This window comes from Podarcis tiliguerta (genome assembly GCF_965153285.1).
Source record: "Podarcis tiliguerta genome assembly, chromosome: 1".
Lineage (NCBI taxonomy): Eukaryota > Metazoa > Chordata > Lepidosauria > Squamata > Lacertidae > Podarcis > Podarcis tiliguerta.
The window spans coordinates 127,188,343-127,206,343 of NC_139534.1; the positions used below are offsets into that span (position 1 = coordinate 127,188,343).

At 42.9% G+C, this 18,001-nt stretch overlaps 1 protein-coding gene and 1 long non-coding RNA gene across 2 annotated transcripts in view; one reads left to right on the forward strand and one right to left on the reverse strand.

Annotated features, from left to right (window-relative positions):
* Positions 1-2,547: 2,547 nt before the first annotated feature.
* On the forward strand, positions 2,548-17,846 carry LOC310677253 (potassium channel, subfamily K, member 16-like). The gene is made up of 5 exons (XM_083439883.1): positions 2,548-2,767; positions 4,324-4,444; positions 10,497-10,660; positions 11,179-11,341; positions 17,581-17,846. Exons 1-5 carry the CDS (start codon positions 2,573-2,575, stop codon positions 17,739-17,741), a joined length of 804 nt encoding a protein of 267 aa, XP_083296009.1. The 5' UTR covers positions 2,548-2,572; the 3' UTR covers positions 17,742-17,846.
* Positions 11,355-18,001, reverse strand: part of LOC310677934 — an 82,277-nt gene continuing 75,630 nt past the window's right edge. Inside the window, exons 2-3 of the long non-coding RNA XR_014511525.1 lie at positions 13,851-17,100; positions 11,355-11,777 (exon numbers count right to left, since the gene is read on the reverse strand). This is a non-coding gene — a long non-coding RNA (uncharacterized lncRNA). The remainder of the gene's footprint in view (positions 11,778-13,850; positions 17,101-18,001) is intronic.

Below are 18,001 nucleotides of genomic sequence, written 5' to 3' on the forward strand. Positions count from 1 at the left end.
TAAGAATGCTGTTTTCTGCATGTTACAAAGTTGTATAGATCATAGAATCATAGAATCATAGAGTTGGAAGAGACCACATGGGCCATCGAGTCCAACCCCCTGCCAAGCAGGAAACACCATCAGAGCACTCCTGACATATGATTCTCAAGCCTCTGCTTAAAGACCTCCAAAGAAGGAGTCTCCACCACACTCCTTGGCAGCAAATTCCACTGTCGAACAGCTCTTACTGTCAGGAAGTTCTTCCTAATGTTTAGGTGGAATCTTCTTTCTTGTAGTTTGGATCCATTGCTCCATGTCCGCTTCTCTGGAGCAGCAGAAAACAACCTTTCTCCCTCCTCTATGTGACATCCTTTTATATATTTGAACATGGCTATCATATCACCCCTTAACCTCCTCTTCTCCAGGCTAAACATGCCCAGCTCCCTTAGCCGTTCCTCATAAGGCATCGTTTCCAGGCTGTTGACCATTTTACTTTGTAAAGTAAAGTAAAGTACTTTGTAAAGGGTTCCCATTTATCCTTAAAGTCACAGTTATCCTTGTCCCGTAGCTTATATGTCAATCTTGCCAGTTCTGCATAGTCCGTCAATTTATGTTGCCATGATTCTTTAGTTGGGGTTTCTTCAGTCTTCCATCCTTGTGCTACCAGAACTCTCGCGGCAGTTGTCGCATACATGAAGATGTTTTTCAACTTTTTTGGCAGGTCTTTCTCTACAATCCCCAACAAAAATGCCTTGGGGTTTTTTAACAAATGTTAAATGGAACATTTTCTTCAATTCGTGGTAAATCATTTCCCAAATTTTTTTAATTACCTTACAATCCCACCACATATGATAAAATGTCCCCTCCTTTTCCTTACACTTCCAACATATATTTGAACTAGTTTTGTACATTTTCCCTAACTGCACTGGTGTTGTGTACCATCTGTACATCATCTTCATGTAATTCTCCTTCAATAGGGAACAGTCTGTAAATTTTAAGTCAGTTTTCCATAATTTAACCCAATCTTCCATCATAATGTTATGCCCTACATCTTGTGCCCATTTAATCATAACTGATTTTACCTCTTCATCTTTCGTCTCCCATTCTAATAATATGCTGTATGCGGCCTTCAGTAGTTTCACTTTCCCTTCAATCATTTCCGTTTGAAACCTAGATCTAGTATAACTAAATCCTTTCTTGCTGTCTTCTTTATGTGTTTCATATAGTTGTCGATAATGCAACCAATTCTGAAAGTGGTCTTTGATCTCATCATAATCTCTTAATTTCCATTTTCCATCATGTTCCTTTAATAAATCAGCATATGTGAGCCATTTCCCTTTCTTTCCAAGTGGTTTGAGCAGTAATGCTTCATGTGGTGAAAGCCACCACGGGGTCTTTTGTTCCAATAAGTCTTTGTATCTCTCCCATACTCTCATTAGTGATTTCCTGATTATATGGTTGTAAAAACTTCTATGAACCTTTCCTTTCCTGAACCATAAGTATGTGTGCTATCCAAATCTGTTATCATGTCCTTCTAGTTCTAATGCCTCTTGCTTATCCAATCTCATCCAGTCCCTGATCCATACCAAACAAGCAGATTCATAATACAATTTAAGGTCTGGGAGGGCAAACCTGCCTCTATCTTTTACATCTGTAAGTATTTTATGTTTTATCCTTGGCTTTTTGCCGCCCCCCCCCCGAGAAATCTTGAAATCTCTTTCTGCCATTTTTTAAAGCATTCATCTTTCAGGATGACTGGTGTTGATTGAAAAAGAAATAGCATTTTTGGCAGCACATTCATTTTAATCGCCAATATTTTTCCTAAGATTGAGAGATTCATTCTGCTCCATATTTCTAAATTTCTTTTTACCTCAAGCCAAATTTTTCCATAATTATTTTTAAATAGATTTATATTTCTTGATGTTAACCAAATCCCTAAATATTTAACCTTTTTATGGACTTCAATCTCAATGTTTTGTTCTAATTCGGTTCTTTCTTCTTCCTTCATGTTTTTAACTAATAATTTAGTTTTATTCCTATGTAGCTTAAATCCTGCCACTTCCGCAAATGCATTTTCTAAACAAAGATTTGATATTTTGAAAGTATTTGCTTGGTATGTGAATTGGAATTTCTTTTAAGATATAAATTAGGTATTATGTTCAGTTTAAGAGCTTTGACTTTCCCCCACAGGGTCAGGTTAAATAACTGCTGTCTGTCGATATCCATTGATAAGTCATGATACATTTTGTTGATGTTTAACAATGCTAATTTAGATAAACCTTGTGGTTTTAACAACACACGGTTGACTCATGTTCAGCTTGTGGTCCACCAAGACTCCTGGATCCTTTTCGCATGTACTGCTACTTAGCCATGTGTCCCCAATCTTCTATTTGTGCATCTGGTTCTTCCTGCCTAAGTGCAGAACCTTCCCTGTTGAAATTCATTTCATTAGCTTGGGCCCAGCTATGGAGAGTGCCCAGCTATGGGGCTGTACTGTTGAGTCTGGGTCAAGACAAATAAGGACTTGCTTTACTAAACTATAGTCGCTCTTGTGTCTGCTTCTTCCTTGGCTCTCATTCCCACACAGAACAGGATGCATGTGACCAGGCTACAGGGCCTCCTACTGGTGGGTGGCATCTTGACTTACTTGCTGATGGGTGCCCTCATCTTTGAGCTTCTGGAGAAGGATCACTACCTAAAAATGGAAGATGCAATGTTTCACATGAAAGAGGAATTTTTTTCGAACTATACTGCTCTCAGCCCAGAAGAGGTGGAATTAGTCATACAGGTAAGGCATTACTTCAGGAAGACTGAAAGGGATGACCGTGGCATGACACCAGAGGTTAAGAGGTCAGAAAGTATATATGGGGGGAATACAGTTTAGGAGGTGGGAATTGAGGTGGGGACAGTATCAGTGGCCAGCATAGAGCCATAAGGACTCACCCTTCCTACTAGCCATTATGGCTGTGTTCTGCCAACACTGTTGGAGGCAGCATGGGCTTCTCCACACTGAGCTTTCCTCCACTCTCTCCAGGCATGGCCATGATTTAAAGCTCCGTGTCTGAGCACCATTTTGTTGCTCTGGAGCTTTCCACGTGAAAACCACCTTGTTAAAACAGCAATCCATTGAATATCCAAATTGACGTTTGCTCCGATTCAGCTATAAAGAGCAGGTTTTTGTTAGTATTAGTACTGTATTTGTTGGGAAATGTATTTTGCAAAGAATAAATTAGGGAAAGGAGAACATACGCCATGTAGCAGCTGCAAAACAGGTGACTCCAATCAAGGTCACAGAAAAGCTGAATCATTGCCACGGAAAACCCAAATTTACATTTCCTCCAATTCAGCTGTAAAGAGCGGGTTTTTGTTAATATTTGTACATTTGAACCTTAGTTGTGGAACTTAATCTGTTCCAGTAGTCCGTTCGACTCCCAAAATTGTTTGAAAACCAAGCCGTGGTTTCCGATTGGCTGCAGGCACATCCTGCACTCAATCAGAAGCCGTGGAAGCTGCGTCAGACATTCGGCTTACGAAAAACATTCGCAAAGCGGAACACTGACTTCTGGGTTTGCGATATTTGGGAGCTAAAATGTCAGAGTACCAAGGCATTAAAAAACCAAGGTTCAACTGTACTATATTTGTTGGGACACGTATTTTATAAAAATATATTGGGAAAAGGAGAACATACGTCATGTAGCAGCTGCAAAACAGGTGACTCTGTTCAAGGTCACAGGAAAGCTGAATCATTGTCTGGTTAACTGCCTTGAAAAGTGTGTGCTTGTGCCTTAGAACAGAGGGTGGGAGATGGGGTAGTCTCACCATTGTTTGGTTGACAGGGAATATGGGAGAGCCAATGCTCCAAGCAGACTCTGCCCAGAAGAATTTATGAAGACAGCCAAGCCAAGGGGTAATGATTTATGCATTGCTACTAAAGTGCATGTTTTTGGAGCAAGAAGACCAAACCCTCTCTTGGGCTCAAGGGAGAGAAACACTTAGTATTGAACTTGAGATATAAACAACACAGCTTGTTATAGTGTTGCTATCAGTGTTATTGGAGTGCGGCCTTTGCCTGGAAAGAGTAGAGGAAAAGTTGAGTGTGCATAAGTCCTATGCCTATCAGTTACTGGGGGTGACAAGTGAGGGGAGGGCTGTTGTGCTCAGGTCCTGTTTGTGGGCTTCCCATGAGCATTGGGCCAGCCCCTGGGGGAAGAACGTGCTGGACTGATCCACAAGAACTTCCCTTGTGAATGCATAGAGATTTGGTTAGCAGTATCTGGTGATAATCAGAGGAGGAGCTATTCTTATTGTTGGAATATTCAAACTGAGTCTTGCCTTCAATTGCAGAAACTGGTAAGATATGTTCAGATGGGAGTAGATCCTACAGGAAGACCTGATGATGAAGGAAGGGCCAGATGGGAGTTCACTACTTCTTTCTTCTTCGTGGGCACTATGTTATCCACAATAGGTACTGTCATTTGGTTCTGGCTTCTTCGCAAATATAGTATGCAGGGCATTCAACTGCTCTCAGATAAATTGTGTATAGCTGCAGGCTTCGCTTTTGCTCCTTCATCATCCTTCACATCTCATTTTTGTCTTTCCATTTCTGGCCAAATAAATAGTTCATTTATTATATGCCTAACAAGACCATTCCCTGATTAGTTATTTATTCCCCACCCTTCTGGGGCCAACCCATTATTAAAACCACCCTGTGGAAAGTAGCTGGGCTAGGAAACGAGTTCAAATCCCACCTGGTGCAACTGACCCAGGTCTCCCAATGCAAATCCGTCCCTCTCAGCATAACCCTATGCATTCAGTGGAACTTGCTCCCCAATAAATTTGCATAGGATTGCAACTTCTTTACAGTAAGCTACAAAATACACTCAAGAAACCACACACCCTTTATGTCTAGATGAATGCCTTCAATGCAGAAAACCATGCACTGAATGAGTGGGAGAACCTACCTAATTAGCACTGTTTAATCCAGAGCTTTCAAAACTTTTCATGTTGGTGGCACACTTTTTATACATGCATCAATTTGTGACATGGTAATTCAGTTTTACTAGCAAGCTGGTGGTTAAACAAAGCCCTTTCCAGCGTTGGCATGACCTACACACTGCAGCCAACACGCTAACATGTTGCGACACACAGTTTGGAAAGCTCTGGTTAAGCTTTTTGGTGTGAAGCACAAATTGGGATTCCAAACAACAGACTGAAGAACTAGGCCACAACCAACAAGATGCATTTCAATAGGGGCAAATGTAAGCTTCTGCACTCAGGCAGGAAGAACCAGCTGCACATATATAAGATGGGGGACATCTGGCTTACTAGTAATACATGTGAAAAGGATCCGGGTTTTTGGTGGCTGCATCAACTGAAGTATTGTATCCAGATCAAGGAAAACAATAGTACCACTCTATTCTGTCTTGGTCAGACCACCCCTGAAATACTGTGTTCTGTTTTGGGCACCACAATTTGAGAAGGGTTTTGGCAAGCTGGAACATGTGCAGAGAAGGGCAGCCAAGAAGATCAAGGGTCTGGAAACCAAGCCTTATGAAGAATGGTTGAAGAGACTGACAGAAGATATTAGAACCATCTTCAAATATCTCAAGGGCTGTCACATGGAAGAGGGAGCATGCATGTTTTCTCTTGCTCTGGAGGGTAGGACTCGAGGCAATGGCTTCAAAAGACAAGAAAGAGATTCTGACTAAACATCAGGAAAAACTGCTGACAGTAAGAGCTTTCTGATAATAAGGGTTGTTTGACAATGGAACACACTCCATCATGAGGTTGTGGGTGTTAGTTTCTGTGTGTTGCCACTGTGCAGTTGCTTGGAGTCACAAGACTCTGTTTTGCATTCCAGAGATTCCATACTGTTCGAAGTGTCACGGGAGACGGGAGACAGATGTGACATTACTGGTTTCCTGTTCCTTTGTTTGTTCAGTTGCTCTCTGCTCTCACAGAGAGACGATGTATTTCTTTTCTGTCTCCATAGCTTAGTAATAAAACTCTTAGCATGTAGCTCATGCTTCTCGTCCTTCCCTGTGCTGGATACTCTGTGTAATGGGAATGTGCTTGGAGCCTTATAAGAGGCTCAGGTCGTTAATTACGGTCAGAGGCGATTCCGGAGGAGCTTGGAGGAGCTCGGTCGAACGGAGATTTTGCGTGACAAGGCCTCAGCCAAAGAGATGTGGGACAGTCTCCAACAGTCACATTTAAGAACAGAGGTGGGAGCTTCTTTGTTCTTTTATGCCAGGTTGCATGATATGGCACTTGCTGATGGAGCAGATGTACGTGCTCACCTCATGGAAATGCAGAATCTAAGGCATGAGTTGCAACAGCGTGGAATCACCTTTCCAGAGGCTGTGTATTCCTTCATGATTCTACATTTTTTGGGTTCAAGTTGGGAAGCGATTGCCAGCCAGCTTGCTGTTTTGCCTAGTGCTCAGCTCACGGTAGTGCATGTTACTGCTGTGGTGTTGAATGAAGCGGATCGGTGTAGTGCTAGCTGCATCACTAAGGGGGAGTCCTCACAGATGTTATCCCAGAATGCAGTGCAACCACTAGATGGCGCCAAAGCTTTGAAGGCAGTGAAATGCTACTATGTGGGTGTCTAGGCCACATGAAGGGGAAATGTAAACATCTCAGTGCCAAGGCAACAGAGCAACGCAGCGAAAGTTCAACACGTGGAAAAGGCAAAGGTCAGAAGTCCAGGACAATGCAACACAAGGCCATGGTCTCACGCTACACTCCAAAGGTCCAGAAGACATATAGATCTTTCTTCATCATAGACTCGGGAGCCACCCGGCATGTCTGCAAAGACAAACACCTGTTCATGTCCATTATGCAGGAAGGTGCGATTCACCAAGCGGATGACCACACGATCTCCAGGCTACAGAACGGTTGTGCTTCACAGTTTGGATACATCAATATGCAATGTTCTTTTTGTTCCAGATGCTGCACACAACCTATTGAGCGCCTCGCAGCTGACTGAACAGGACATAGATGTTTCCTTCAAGAAGAGGATGTGCACCATCACCAAGAAAGATGACTTTGTATTGCATGCTGATTATGTTGATCATTTGTTTGTATTACATTATGATGATTCTGTTGATGTTGTGCAGGATGAAACTTGTTGTATTGCAAATACTAACAAGGTTTTGCATGCAGGATGTATTCATGATTATCACAGGAAACTTGGTCATTTAAACTTCGAGGCAGTTTCCAAAATGCCTGCCTTAGTTGAAGGTATGACTATTAAACCCTGCAGGTACCGCATGAAGTGTAAGGCATGCGCAGCAAACAAGGTCAAAATGACTGCAAAATGTAAGGTATCTAGTAGACAAGCTACAGAACCATACCAGGTAGTGCATGCTGATCTCGTTGGTCCACTAACACCCTCTTTGGGTGGAGCCAGGTACTTCATGGTTCTCATTGATTCATATTCCAGATATATTCATGTGTTCAATCTCAAGCAGAAATCAGAAGCATTTCCTAGGTTCAAGGAATTCTGTGCTTGGTTGAAAAATGTGCATGATAAACAGGTGAAATGTTTATTTACAGATCGAGGGGGAGAATTCACTTCTCAAAAGTTTGAAGCTTTTCTGACTGAGAAAGGAATTCAACATGACCTTTAAAGTCCACGGTCTCCTTGGATGAATGGACTTTGTGAAAGGGCAAATCAAACATTGCTTCAAGGCTTGATAACCTTGCTGCATGACGCCAATCTTACAGAGTTATTGGGCAGAAGTGCTCAGCTGTTTTGTTTATACTTGTAATCGCAGATTGTCATCACAGATTGGTTGTACCCCCTATGAAAAGATGTTTGGCAAGAAACCATACATCAAGCACATGAGAATTTTTGGTTCTGACATGTGGGTTCACACACCACAAAGCTCCAAGTTAGGCAAACGTGGTTTGCATGGTATTTTTCTAGGATATCAGAAAGGTTCTTACAGAGTAATGATGACTGACTCTAATACAGTTAGGCTCACTAGAAGTGTTGAGTACAATGGCAAGTAGGGGGAGAATGTAGGCATTTTCCAATGTTATCCTGATGACAGTGAAGAGTCTGAGGATAAACAGCAGCAAACCCCCACACTCACTGATGAAGGTTCTGATTCTGAATCTGAAACTGACTCAGATGATTCAGAGGATTTCAGGAGTGCTAAGGCCTCTCTGCGACCCTCTGAAGGCTCTGATCAAGTATTGGAGGAACCACTGTTCACTATAGGCAGTGGGTTCTGCTTAACTGGAGGTTTTTAAGCAGAGGTTGGATGGCCATCTGATATGGATGCTCTAGTTGAGATTTCTGCATTGCAGAGGGTTGAACTAGATTACTCTTGGGGTTCCTTCCAACTCTGCAATTTTACGATTCTGTGACTATGAATTGCCAGAAGCTTGGTAGTTTTTTCCTATGAGTTCATTTCCACCTGTGCACAAGATCCTTTCTCTCTCTATCTCTGCCATATGTTGATCAATATTTCCCCCCAAAGGTCCTGTGAATTCTTTAGTCTCGTCTTTCTCTGATCCATTTTCATTCACTATTCTGTGTATCTCATCTCTGAGCTCTTGCAATTGCTCATCCAATAATTGTGGGATGATACTAACAATCAATGGTGCGTTCAGCCGTGTCTTTGCCATATTGAGTTCTGTTCATCACTCCCTTAGCAGCCTCTGCTTTGAAAACTTGTGTCTGTCCCTTTAGGTAAACAGTGCATTCCATTCCAACGGTTTGAGGTTGAATTCCAACAAGACCGAAGTATTGTTTTTGCAGAACAGGGGAAGTTACCCAGAGTGGCTAGAGGCAACCCAGTCAGATGGGGGACACATAAACAATAAATTGCAATTATATTATTATTCCCATGCTAATGGGTTCAATCTCACTGAAGGGATGGAGAGTTAAAAGTAATATAAGATGAAGATTTTAAACTAACCAGATCATCCCAATCATCCTGAGAGCCAGTGTGGTGTAGTGGTTAAGAGTGGTAGTCACGTAATCTGGGTAACCGGGTTCGCGTCTCCGCTCCTCCACATGCAGCTGCTGGGTGACCTTGGGCCAGTCACACTTCTTTGAAGTCTCTCAGCCCCACTCACCTCACAGAGTGTTTGTTGTGGGGGAGGAAGGGAAAGGAGAATGTTAGCCGCTTTGAGACTCCTTAAAGGCAGTGAAAGGCGGGATATCAAATCCAAACTCTTCTTCTTCTTCTTCTATAATTTAAGATAAGCTTTTTGCTTTGTTTTTCAGCCTCTTAAATAATGCCTCTTCTTACACCAGCAGCCAATTTGCATTCTGGATAAGAATTAATTAATAAGAAGTAATTGGCATATAGCTCAGCCAAGTCTCAATTGAAGCCAATCGCAAAGGAAACTAAAATGGAGGTTTTTCTGAGCAGAAGACTTACCCTGAGGGCTATTATGGGGTATCTGGGCACAATGGTGGTTCCTCTGTCTAAGACGCTCCTTGAATGCCCTATTTCATCACCAAAGACATATCATCCCAAAGCAAATAAGTTTTTCGTAATTCATTGTTTAATCCAATATCTATAACCAATTTTGTGAAAAAAATGCCCTATTTCATCACCAAAGACATATCATCAAATACATTTCTAAATTTATCCCAAAATAAATAAGTTTTTTGTAATTCATTTTTTAATCCAATATCTGTATCACAAATTTTGAAGAACTGAAAAATCTGATGGTTAAGCATGTTCTAGTTCACAGGCAAGGCCAGGTCACCCTAGAATTGAGAGAAATCAAATTCCTTGAGCATTCTTAAAGTCTTTAGGGGCTTGGGAATTGCAACTTATTTTAGCCATGACGGTCACGAATGGAGGAACTCAGCTCTCGCCTCACTGCAGATCAACCTACATTTGTTTTCATTGTCATGAAAATGCAGTCAACTCCTGATTCATGTTACAAATATATTATCAATCTTTTGGTGTGTTTTAAAGGGTTGCCATGATGAGTCTCCATTTCACCCAATGTTTCACAAGGTCTCCAAAGTCATACCTGCACACTTGGCCTCTTCCATTACATCTCAGGTCAGTTCTTCCACAGTGGGCCTGTCCGGTCCAAGGAACAGGAGGGAGAGACTTGGAGCTCCCACATAATTATGCCTGGAGGAAGTTTCTTTGTTTGAAACTGTTAATTGCCCCAAGTGCATTGGCACAAAGGAAGTCAATAAGTGCAGTACATAAAATAAATACATTGGGCTGTATTCAAGGCTGCCATTTCCGTTGTGCACAGACCTCTGCTTGCGCAATGAAACTTACCCCTCTTCTTATCTCTGCACCCCTCTTAGCACCCTCAAAGTCTGCTCCAGAGGGTATGGGGATCCTCTGGAGCAGATTTGGGGGTTGTACAGGAGAGAGGAAGGAAGCTGCAGTCAGTCTCAATGCACAAGCAGCTCTCCACTGGAAACGACCCTTCGTCGGGACCCTGCTCTGTAACTTCTCTAGGCAATTGGCACATCGACAGTTGCTGACGTCCTTTGCAACCCTTTCTTAATCTTTCAACAGGCTATGGAAACCTCTGTCCCCAAACGAGAGAAGGTCAGCTCTTTTGTGTTCTTTTTGCTCTCTTTGGAATCCCCTTCAACCTCCTCTGCTTTAACTATATTGGCACTTCAATCTCAAGACTCTTCGAAAGCTGTGCAGAGAAAGTGTATGGGAAAGGAAGTAAGGTAATTCAGCTACTTTATCTGGATATAATTTCTAATCTTACCAATCACAAGACTGAGGCCAACATAGACTGCTATAGACATAGACAGCACTCAGGTCCTGTTTGCAGGTTTCCTGTGGGCGTCTGGTCAGCTTTGATGAGAACAGGATCCTCAACTAGATGGGCCCTTGCCTAATCCAACGGATCTCTTCTTCTATTATATTGCATATACATATGCATATCTGATTAGCTGCCTCTATAAGAGGTGGAAGACAAGGATAAATTAGACATGTGCATCTGAGGAAGATAAACTTGAACTGTGCCTTCAGTTAGAAATGAAATACCACCATAGAGCTTGACCACCATGAATTGTGACATCAGCAGGAAATTGTGCTCCAGGTGAAGTTTAACAGGTGGAATTATTATTATTTATCTGTTAACACAGCCTAAAATAGCAGTGCATGGCTGAAGGTCAAGAGGACTGAGCTCTGTTGCATCAAACCTGCCTTTTTTCTTTTCTTTTCTTGCTTTATCTTTCAGAAATCAGCAAGATACCTTTTCGTGTTCGTGGTTCTGGGAATTCTAATGTTTCTTATTTTGCCAGCGTTCTTCTTTCACTGGATGGAGGGCTGGGCTTATTATGAAGCTATCTATTTTACATTTGTTACACTCAGCACCATTGGTTTTGGAGACTATATAATAGGTAAGGCTTTCAAAATACTTTGATATTGTGGGCTTAACTGATTGTACAGATAAAGCGAGGTCATTTGTGCCCTCAACGTACTGGTGGCAGTAATAGGCAAACTGTCCCCAATCCCATCCCCACTAATCCCCCTGGCGTACCGCCCATTATTCCACCACGCAGCACAAAACCTCCAGATTAAAACCTGGCAAACCAAAGGCTTATATTGCCTAATAGACTTCTACAAAAATAACAAACCCTTGTCAACACAAGAAATACAAGACAAACTAGAAGACACCCAAATGCCCTGGTTAACACATCACCAATTACATGCCCTCTTAAACAATCCAGCAGTAAAATCAACAGCAACTAGGCCTCTGACAACCTTCAAAACCTCCTTCTAACAACAAAGCGACAGGTGGAGGAATGGTATCCAGAATATACAAAATACTACTGGCTGGGAGTTTGTTAAGAGGGAGATAGTAAAAGCACAACTTCAGGCAATACCAATGAGACGGAAACATGGAAGGTGCCTAAAGAAGCCAGGGTGGCTATCTAAAGAACTTTTAACTGAGTTAAGATTAAAAAAGGATGTGTACAAAAAATGGAAAAGGGGGGAAACCACCAAAGAGGAATTCAAACAAATAGCCAGCACGTGTAGACACAAAGTCAGAAAAGCTAAAGCACAGAATGAACTCAGGCTTGCTAGAGAGGTTAAAAGCAACAAAAAAGGCTTCTATGGGTATGTTCGTAGCAAAAGGAAGAACAAAGAAACAGTGGGGTCACTCAGAGGAGAAGATGGTGAAATGCAAACAGGGGACACAGAAAGGGCTGAACTCCTCAATGCCTTCTTTGCCTCAGTCTTCTCCGATAAAGAAAACAATGCCCGACCTGAAGAATTTGGAGGAAATGATTCAGCAGAGGAAACACAGCCCAGAATAACTAAGGAGATAGTACAAGAATACTTGGCTAGTTTAGATGTATTCAAGTCTCCAGGGCCAGATGAACTGCATCCAAGAGTATTAAAAGAACTGGCAGATGTGATCTCAGAACCACTGGCAATCATCTTTGAGAATTCCTGGAGAACAGGCGAAGTCCCGGCAGACTGGAGGAGGGCAAATGTTGTCCCTATTTTCAAAAAGGGGAAAAGAGAGGACCCAAATAATTACCGCCCAGTCAGTCTAACATCAATACCAGGGAAGATTCTGGAGCAGATCATTAAGCAAACAATCTGTGAGCACCTAGAAAGGAATGCTGTGATCACCAATAGTCAGCATGGATTTCTGAAAAATAAGTCATGTCAGACTAACCTGATCTCATTTTTTGACAGAATTACAAGCCTGGTAGATGAAGGGAACGCAGTGGATGTAGTCTACCTTGATTTCAGCAAGGCATTTGACAAGGTGCCCCATGATATTCTTGTAAAGAAGCTGGTAAAATGCGGTCTTGACTATGCTACCACTCAGTGGATTTGTAACTGGCTGACTGACCGGACCCAAAGGGTGCTCATCAATGGTTCCTCTTCATCCTGGAGAAGAGTGACTAGTGGGGTGCCACAGGGTTCTGTATTGGGCCCGGTCTTATTCAACATCTTTATCAACGACTTGGATGATGGACTCAAGGGCATCCTGATCAAATTTGCAGATGACACCAAACTGGGAGGGGTGGCTAACACCCCAGAAGACAGGATCACACTTCAAAACGACCTTGACAGATTAGAGAACTGGGCCAAAACAAACAAGATGAATTTTAACAGGGAGAAATGTAAAGTATTGCACTTGGGCAAAAAAAATGAGAGGCACAAATACAAGATGGGTGCCACCTGGCTTGAGAGCAGTACATGTGAAAAGGATCTAGGAGTCTTGGTTGACCACAAACTTAACATGAGCCAACAGTGTGACGCGGCAGCTAAAAAAGCCAATGCAATTCTGGGCTGCATCAATAGGAGTATAGCATCTAGATCAAGGGAAGTTATAGTGCCACTGTATTCTGCTCTGGTCAGACCTCACCTGGAGTACTGTGTCCAGTTCTGGGCACCACAGTTCAAGAAGGACACTGACAAACTAGAACGTGTACAGAGGAGGGCAACCAAAATGGTCAAAGGCCTGGAAACAATGCCTTATGAGGATCGGCTAAGGGAGCTGGGCATGTTTAGCCTGGAGAAGAGGAGGTTAAGGGGTGATATGATAGCCATGTTCAAATATATAAAAGGATGTCACATAGAGGAGGGAGAAAGGTTGTTTTCTGCTGCTCCAGAGAAGCGGACACGGAGCAATGGATACAAACTACAAGAAAGAAGATTCCACCTAAACATTAGGAAGAACTTCCTGACAGTAAGAGCTGTCCGACAGTGGAATTTGCTGCCAAGGAGTGTGGTGGAGTCTCCTTCTTTGGAGGTCTTTAAGCAGAGGCTTGACAACCATATGTCAGGAGTGCTCTGATGGTGTTTCCTGCTTGGCAGGGGGTTGGACTCGATGGCCCTTGTGGTCTCTTCCAACTCTATGATTCTATGATTCTATGATTCTACTACAAAATCCCACAAACTCCCTAGACGCAATCAAAAAACAATGGGAGGATGACATAGACTATGAGATTAACCCCACTCAATGGAACAAAATGTGTTCTAAACCCCCCTTTAAATCCATATCAACGAAAAGAAAAGATCTCACCCCGAAACTCACCTACAGGTGGTACTTAACACCAAGAAAACTACCTAATATGCCCAGGAACCTCACCAAAATGCTGGAGAGGGTGCACATCCACAGGCACATACCTCCACATGTGGTGGGAGTGCCCCAAAACCCAACTATTCTGGACAAGAACCATACGAGAGATAAGTTAAATAACCAAGCAAGTATTAGAAACCACCCCAGAATTGGCCTTACTAAACATCTTCCAAGACAATAATGCCCACTTACACCGCAAAGAACTCATAACCCACCTACTTTAAGCATCCAGAAGCATCATAGCCAGACACTGGAGAGACCTGTCAGGAGTAAGCATGGACCAATGGTACCAAATAGTATGGGAAACTGCCTGACTAGAAAAATTATCCAATAAACTGAAACTGACAAGGGGACAAATAGAAGAAGACACCTTCAACCCGGTATGGCTCCCCTTTATCACGTACACAGCCCAACAAGACAATGACAAAAACCCATCAACAGCATACAAATCAATATGGCTAACCTGATCCAAAACACCCACCCACCCCACTCACACATGAAAACAAAGACCACCACAGCCAACCACAAATGAACAGCCACACCCTAGGCCAACCCCAACCTCTCTCACCACCAAAGGAACACAAGTGAACAGCAAAGAACCTGCACATACAATGCTGACACCAAACCCTACATATAGTAAGTAAAAGAGAAACATCGCCACCCGACCCCACCCATCTTCCACCCCTCCACCCCTTTTCTTCCTAATGTCTCAACAAATGAAAATGATTTGTAAAAATGTTACATGGAAAAAATACGAGAGAGAGACATTGCACACACTTTTGTAAATCAATAAAGTCTTTAATTTAAAAAAGGGGGGGGGGTACTGGTGGCAACCAATCTGCTGTATTGAAGAATATGAAAGCTCAGTTCAGGTTTCATAAAAAATGATGACTTGCAATGATTATAATCTGGAACCCAAACCACATTTTAAGGTTCTCAAGTACAGACCCTCCAAGTATGCCTATTTTCCAGGAACAGTTCTGGATTTACAGAAGCCATCCCAAAGAGTACTCATCAATGGTTCCTCAACATCCTGGAAAAAAGTGACAAGTGGTGTGCCACTGGGTTCTGTTCTGGGCTTGTTGTTGTTCAGTGTCTTTATAAATGCTTGGCTGAATGAATTGAGAGGATGCTTCTCAAATGTACAGATGACACCAAACTCGGAGGGGTAGCTAATGTCACAGAAGACAGAATCACAATTCAAAATGACCTTAACAGATTGGAGAACTGGGCACAAGCTAACAAAATACATTTCAATAGGGACAAATGTAAGGTTCTGCGCTTAGTCAAGAAAAGCCAGCTGCACAAATATAGGATGGGGGACACCTGGCTTACTAGCAGTACTTGCGGAAAGGATCTAGGGGTCTTGGTGGACCACAAGCTTAACATTAGTCAACCGTGTGATGCAGCAGTGTGTGTGTGTGTGGGGGGGGAGCTAACTCTATTCTCGGCTGCATCTGTAGAAGTATAGTGTCCAGATCAAGGGAAGTAATAGTACCACTCTATTCTGCCTTGGTCAGACCACACCTAGAATACTGTGTCCAGTTCTGGGCACCACAGTTTAAGAAGGCTGTTGACAAGTTGGAACATGTGCAGAGAAAGGCAGCCAAGATGATCAAGGGTCTGGAAACTAACCCTTATGAGGAATGGTTGAAGGAGCTGGATAAGTTTAGCCTGGAAAAGAGGAGGCTGAGAGGAGACAAGGTAGCCAACTTCAAATATATCAAGGGCTGTCACATGGAAGAGGGAGCATGCTTGTTTTCTCTTGATCTTTAGAGTAGTATAATGATCTCAGGCAGTCAGATGGCTCCAGTATGCAGTAACGAGCCTCTGGAAAATTCATGTACGTTTATTTCCAGGTCAAGGAAACAAAGTGTGGCACACACCAATCATTCTCTGGTAATCAGGTGCTCAGTCTGAGTTTCCATTCACAAGGTTTGACAACGTCTGGCCCTGCTCCTCTGACCCTTACATAGCCTTCTCACCCTCTCCTCCCTCCTGCTGTGAGGAGACCATAGGAGCTCCCTCTTTTTGTTCTCCAGTGAACTCTCTTGCATTCATGGTTGCCTAGCAACCTCAAGATGTCTCTCCCTTGGGTCTCATTCTCTGTTACTCTGCCAACTTTGTAAGACTGAGAAGGAAGGGGGTCAACTTAACCCGCTCCTGTCCTGCCTGTGATTGTGTTCTCTCATTGTCCAAGTCAGACCCCTCCCATTCGTCTGACCCTGCTAGATCCCTGACAAGTAGGACTCAAGCCAATGGCTTCAAGTTGCAAGAAAGAAGATTCGGACTAAACATTTGGGGGAAATTGTGACAGTCAGATCTGTTCGGCAGTGGAACAGACTCCCATGAGAGGTGGTGGACTCTCTTTCCCTGGGCTATTTGAAGCAGAGGTTGGATGGCCATCTGTCATGGATGCTTTAGCTGAGATTCCTGCATTGCAGAGGGTTGGGCTAGATGCATCAAACATAAAAGAAAATGCCCAGTATGTTTTCCTGGACAGTGATTTTGCACCTTTCTCTTGGTTGGAACTGCAACTCCACCCCCATTGTTCAGCCCGGACACTGAGATCCATCTCCGCGGGCCTTCTGGTGGGTCCCTCACTACAAGAAGTGAGGTTACAAGGAACCAGGAAGATGTCAAGGAGATAAAGAACTACAAAACCTTTAGAAGACATCTGAAGGCAGCCCTGCATAGGGAAACAAAATACAGTGGTACCTCAGGTTAAGTACTTAATTCGTTCCGGAGGTCCGTTCTTAAGCTAAAACTGTTCTTAACCTGAAGCACCACTTTAGCTAACGGGGCCTCCTGCTGCTGCTGCACCACCGGAACCCGATTTCTGTTCTTATCCTGAAGCAAAGTTCTTAACCTGAAGCACTATTTCTGGGTTAGCGGAGTGTGTAACCTGAAGCGTATGTAACCTGAAGCATATGTAACCCGAGGTACCACTGTAAACAAATTCCTTCCAGTAGCACCTTAGAGACCAACTAAGTTTGTTATTGGTATGAGCTTTCGTGTGCATGCACACTTCTTCATATTTATATCAATAACAAACTTAGTTGGTCTCTAAGCTGCTACTGGAAGGATTTTTTTTTATTTTGTTTCAACTACGGCAGACCAACACGGCTACCTACCTGTAAATGTACAGTGAAGTTTGTAATGTATGTTTTATAATGTTTTGATATATGCTGGAAGCCTCCCAGATTGGCTGGGGAAACCCAGTCAGATGGGTGGGGTACAAATATTATTATTATTAAGCAGGAAGTTATAGGATGTGCACAGATTGGGAATGTGGTAGCGCAACCACCCCAAGGCTTTTGCAGGCCAAAACAGCATCATGTGCCCAAACCATCACGAATAGGCAATAATAAGGACATTGGCAGATTCCTGTGTTCGTCTTCCCACAATTCATTGGCAGAAATGCTTTTAAATGTATGGTGTGAATGTGAGCTAACGAAGTTTAGATAAACTGAATTGGTGAGTCCTTTAAATCACCTCCTCACACATTATTGTTGCTTTTCTCTGTGTCTCCAGGGATTAAGCAGGACAGGACGTATTTTCCGGGCTACCGGATGCTCGGAGCCGCTTGGATCGTCGTTGGTCTGGCCTGGATAGCTGTGCTGTTTCAACGGGTATCCTCATTCCTGGCACCTGTGGATCCAAAACCAAGCCCACCTAAAAAGAGTAAACGGTGAAGATAACACCACCCCAAAGGAGTCAGTCTGCTACATGTCCACTGGAGAAGAATTTATCATTGCATTCTGGTGGAGACAGACATAAAAATCAGCTAAACTCAAGAACTTCTGCTGAGCTTTTTATAATTGTATGGCAGTGTGACATTTAACTGATTCCTTAAAAACTCACTAGCTGCTCTTTAAGTTATGCAGTTCCTAATAAAGTGTGAAATAGCCTGGTATTCTGCAACCAAGAGCGGGAGGGTCGGCCTTACTTGGAC

Coding starts and splice junctions, on each gene's coding strand:
- LOC310677253 (XM_083439883.1), top strand. CDS start 2,573: ATGCATGTGACCAGGCTACAGGGCCTCCTACTGGTGGGTGGCATCTTG. Junction 10,661..11,178: donor TGTATGGGAAAGGAAGTAAG/GTAATTCAGCTA, acceptor TTTATCTTTCAG/AAATCAGCAAGATACCTTTT. Junction 11,342..17,580: donor TTTTGGAGACTATATAATAG/GTAAGGCTTTCA, acceptor CTGTGTCTCCAG/GGATTAAGCAGGACAGGACG.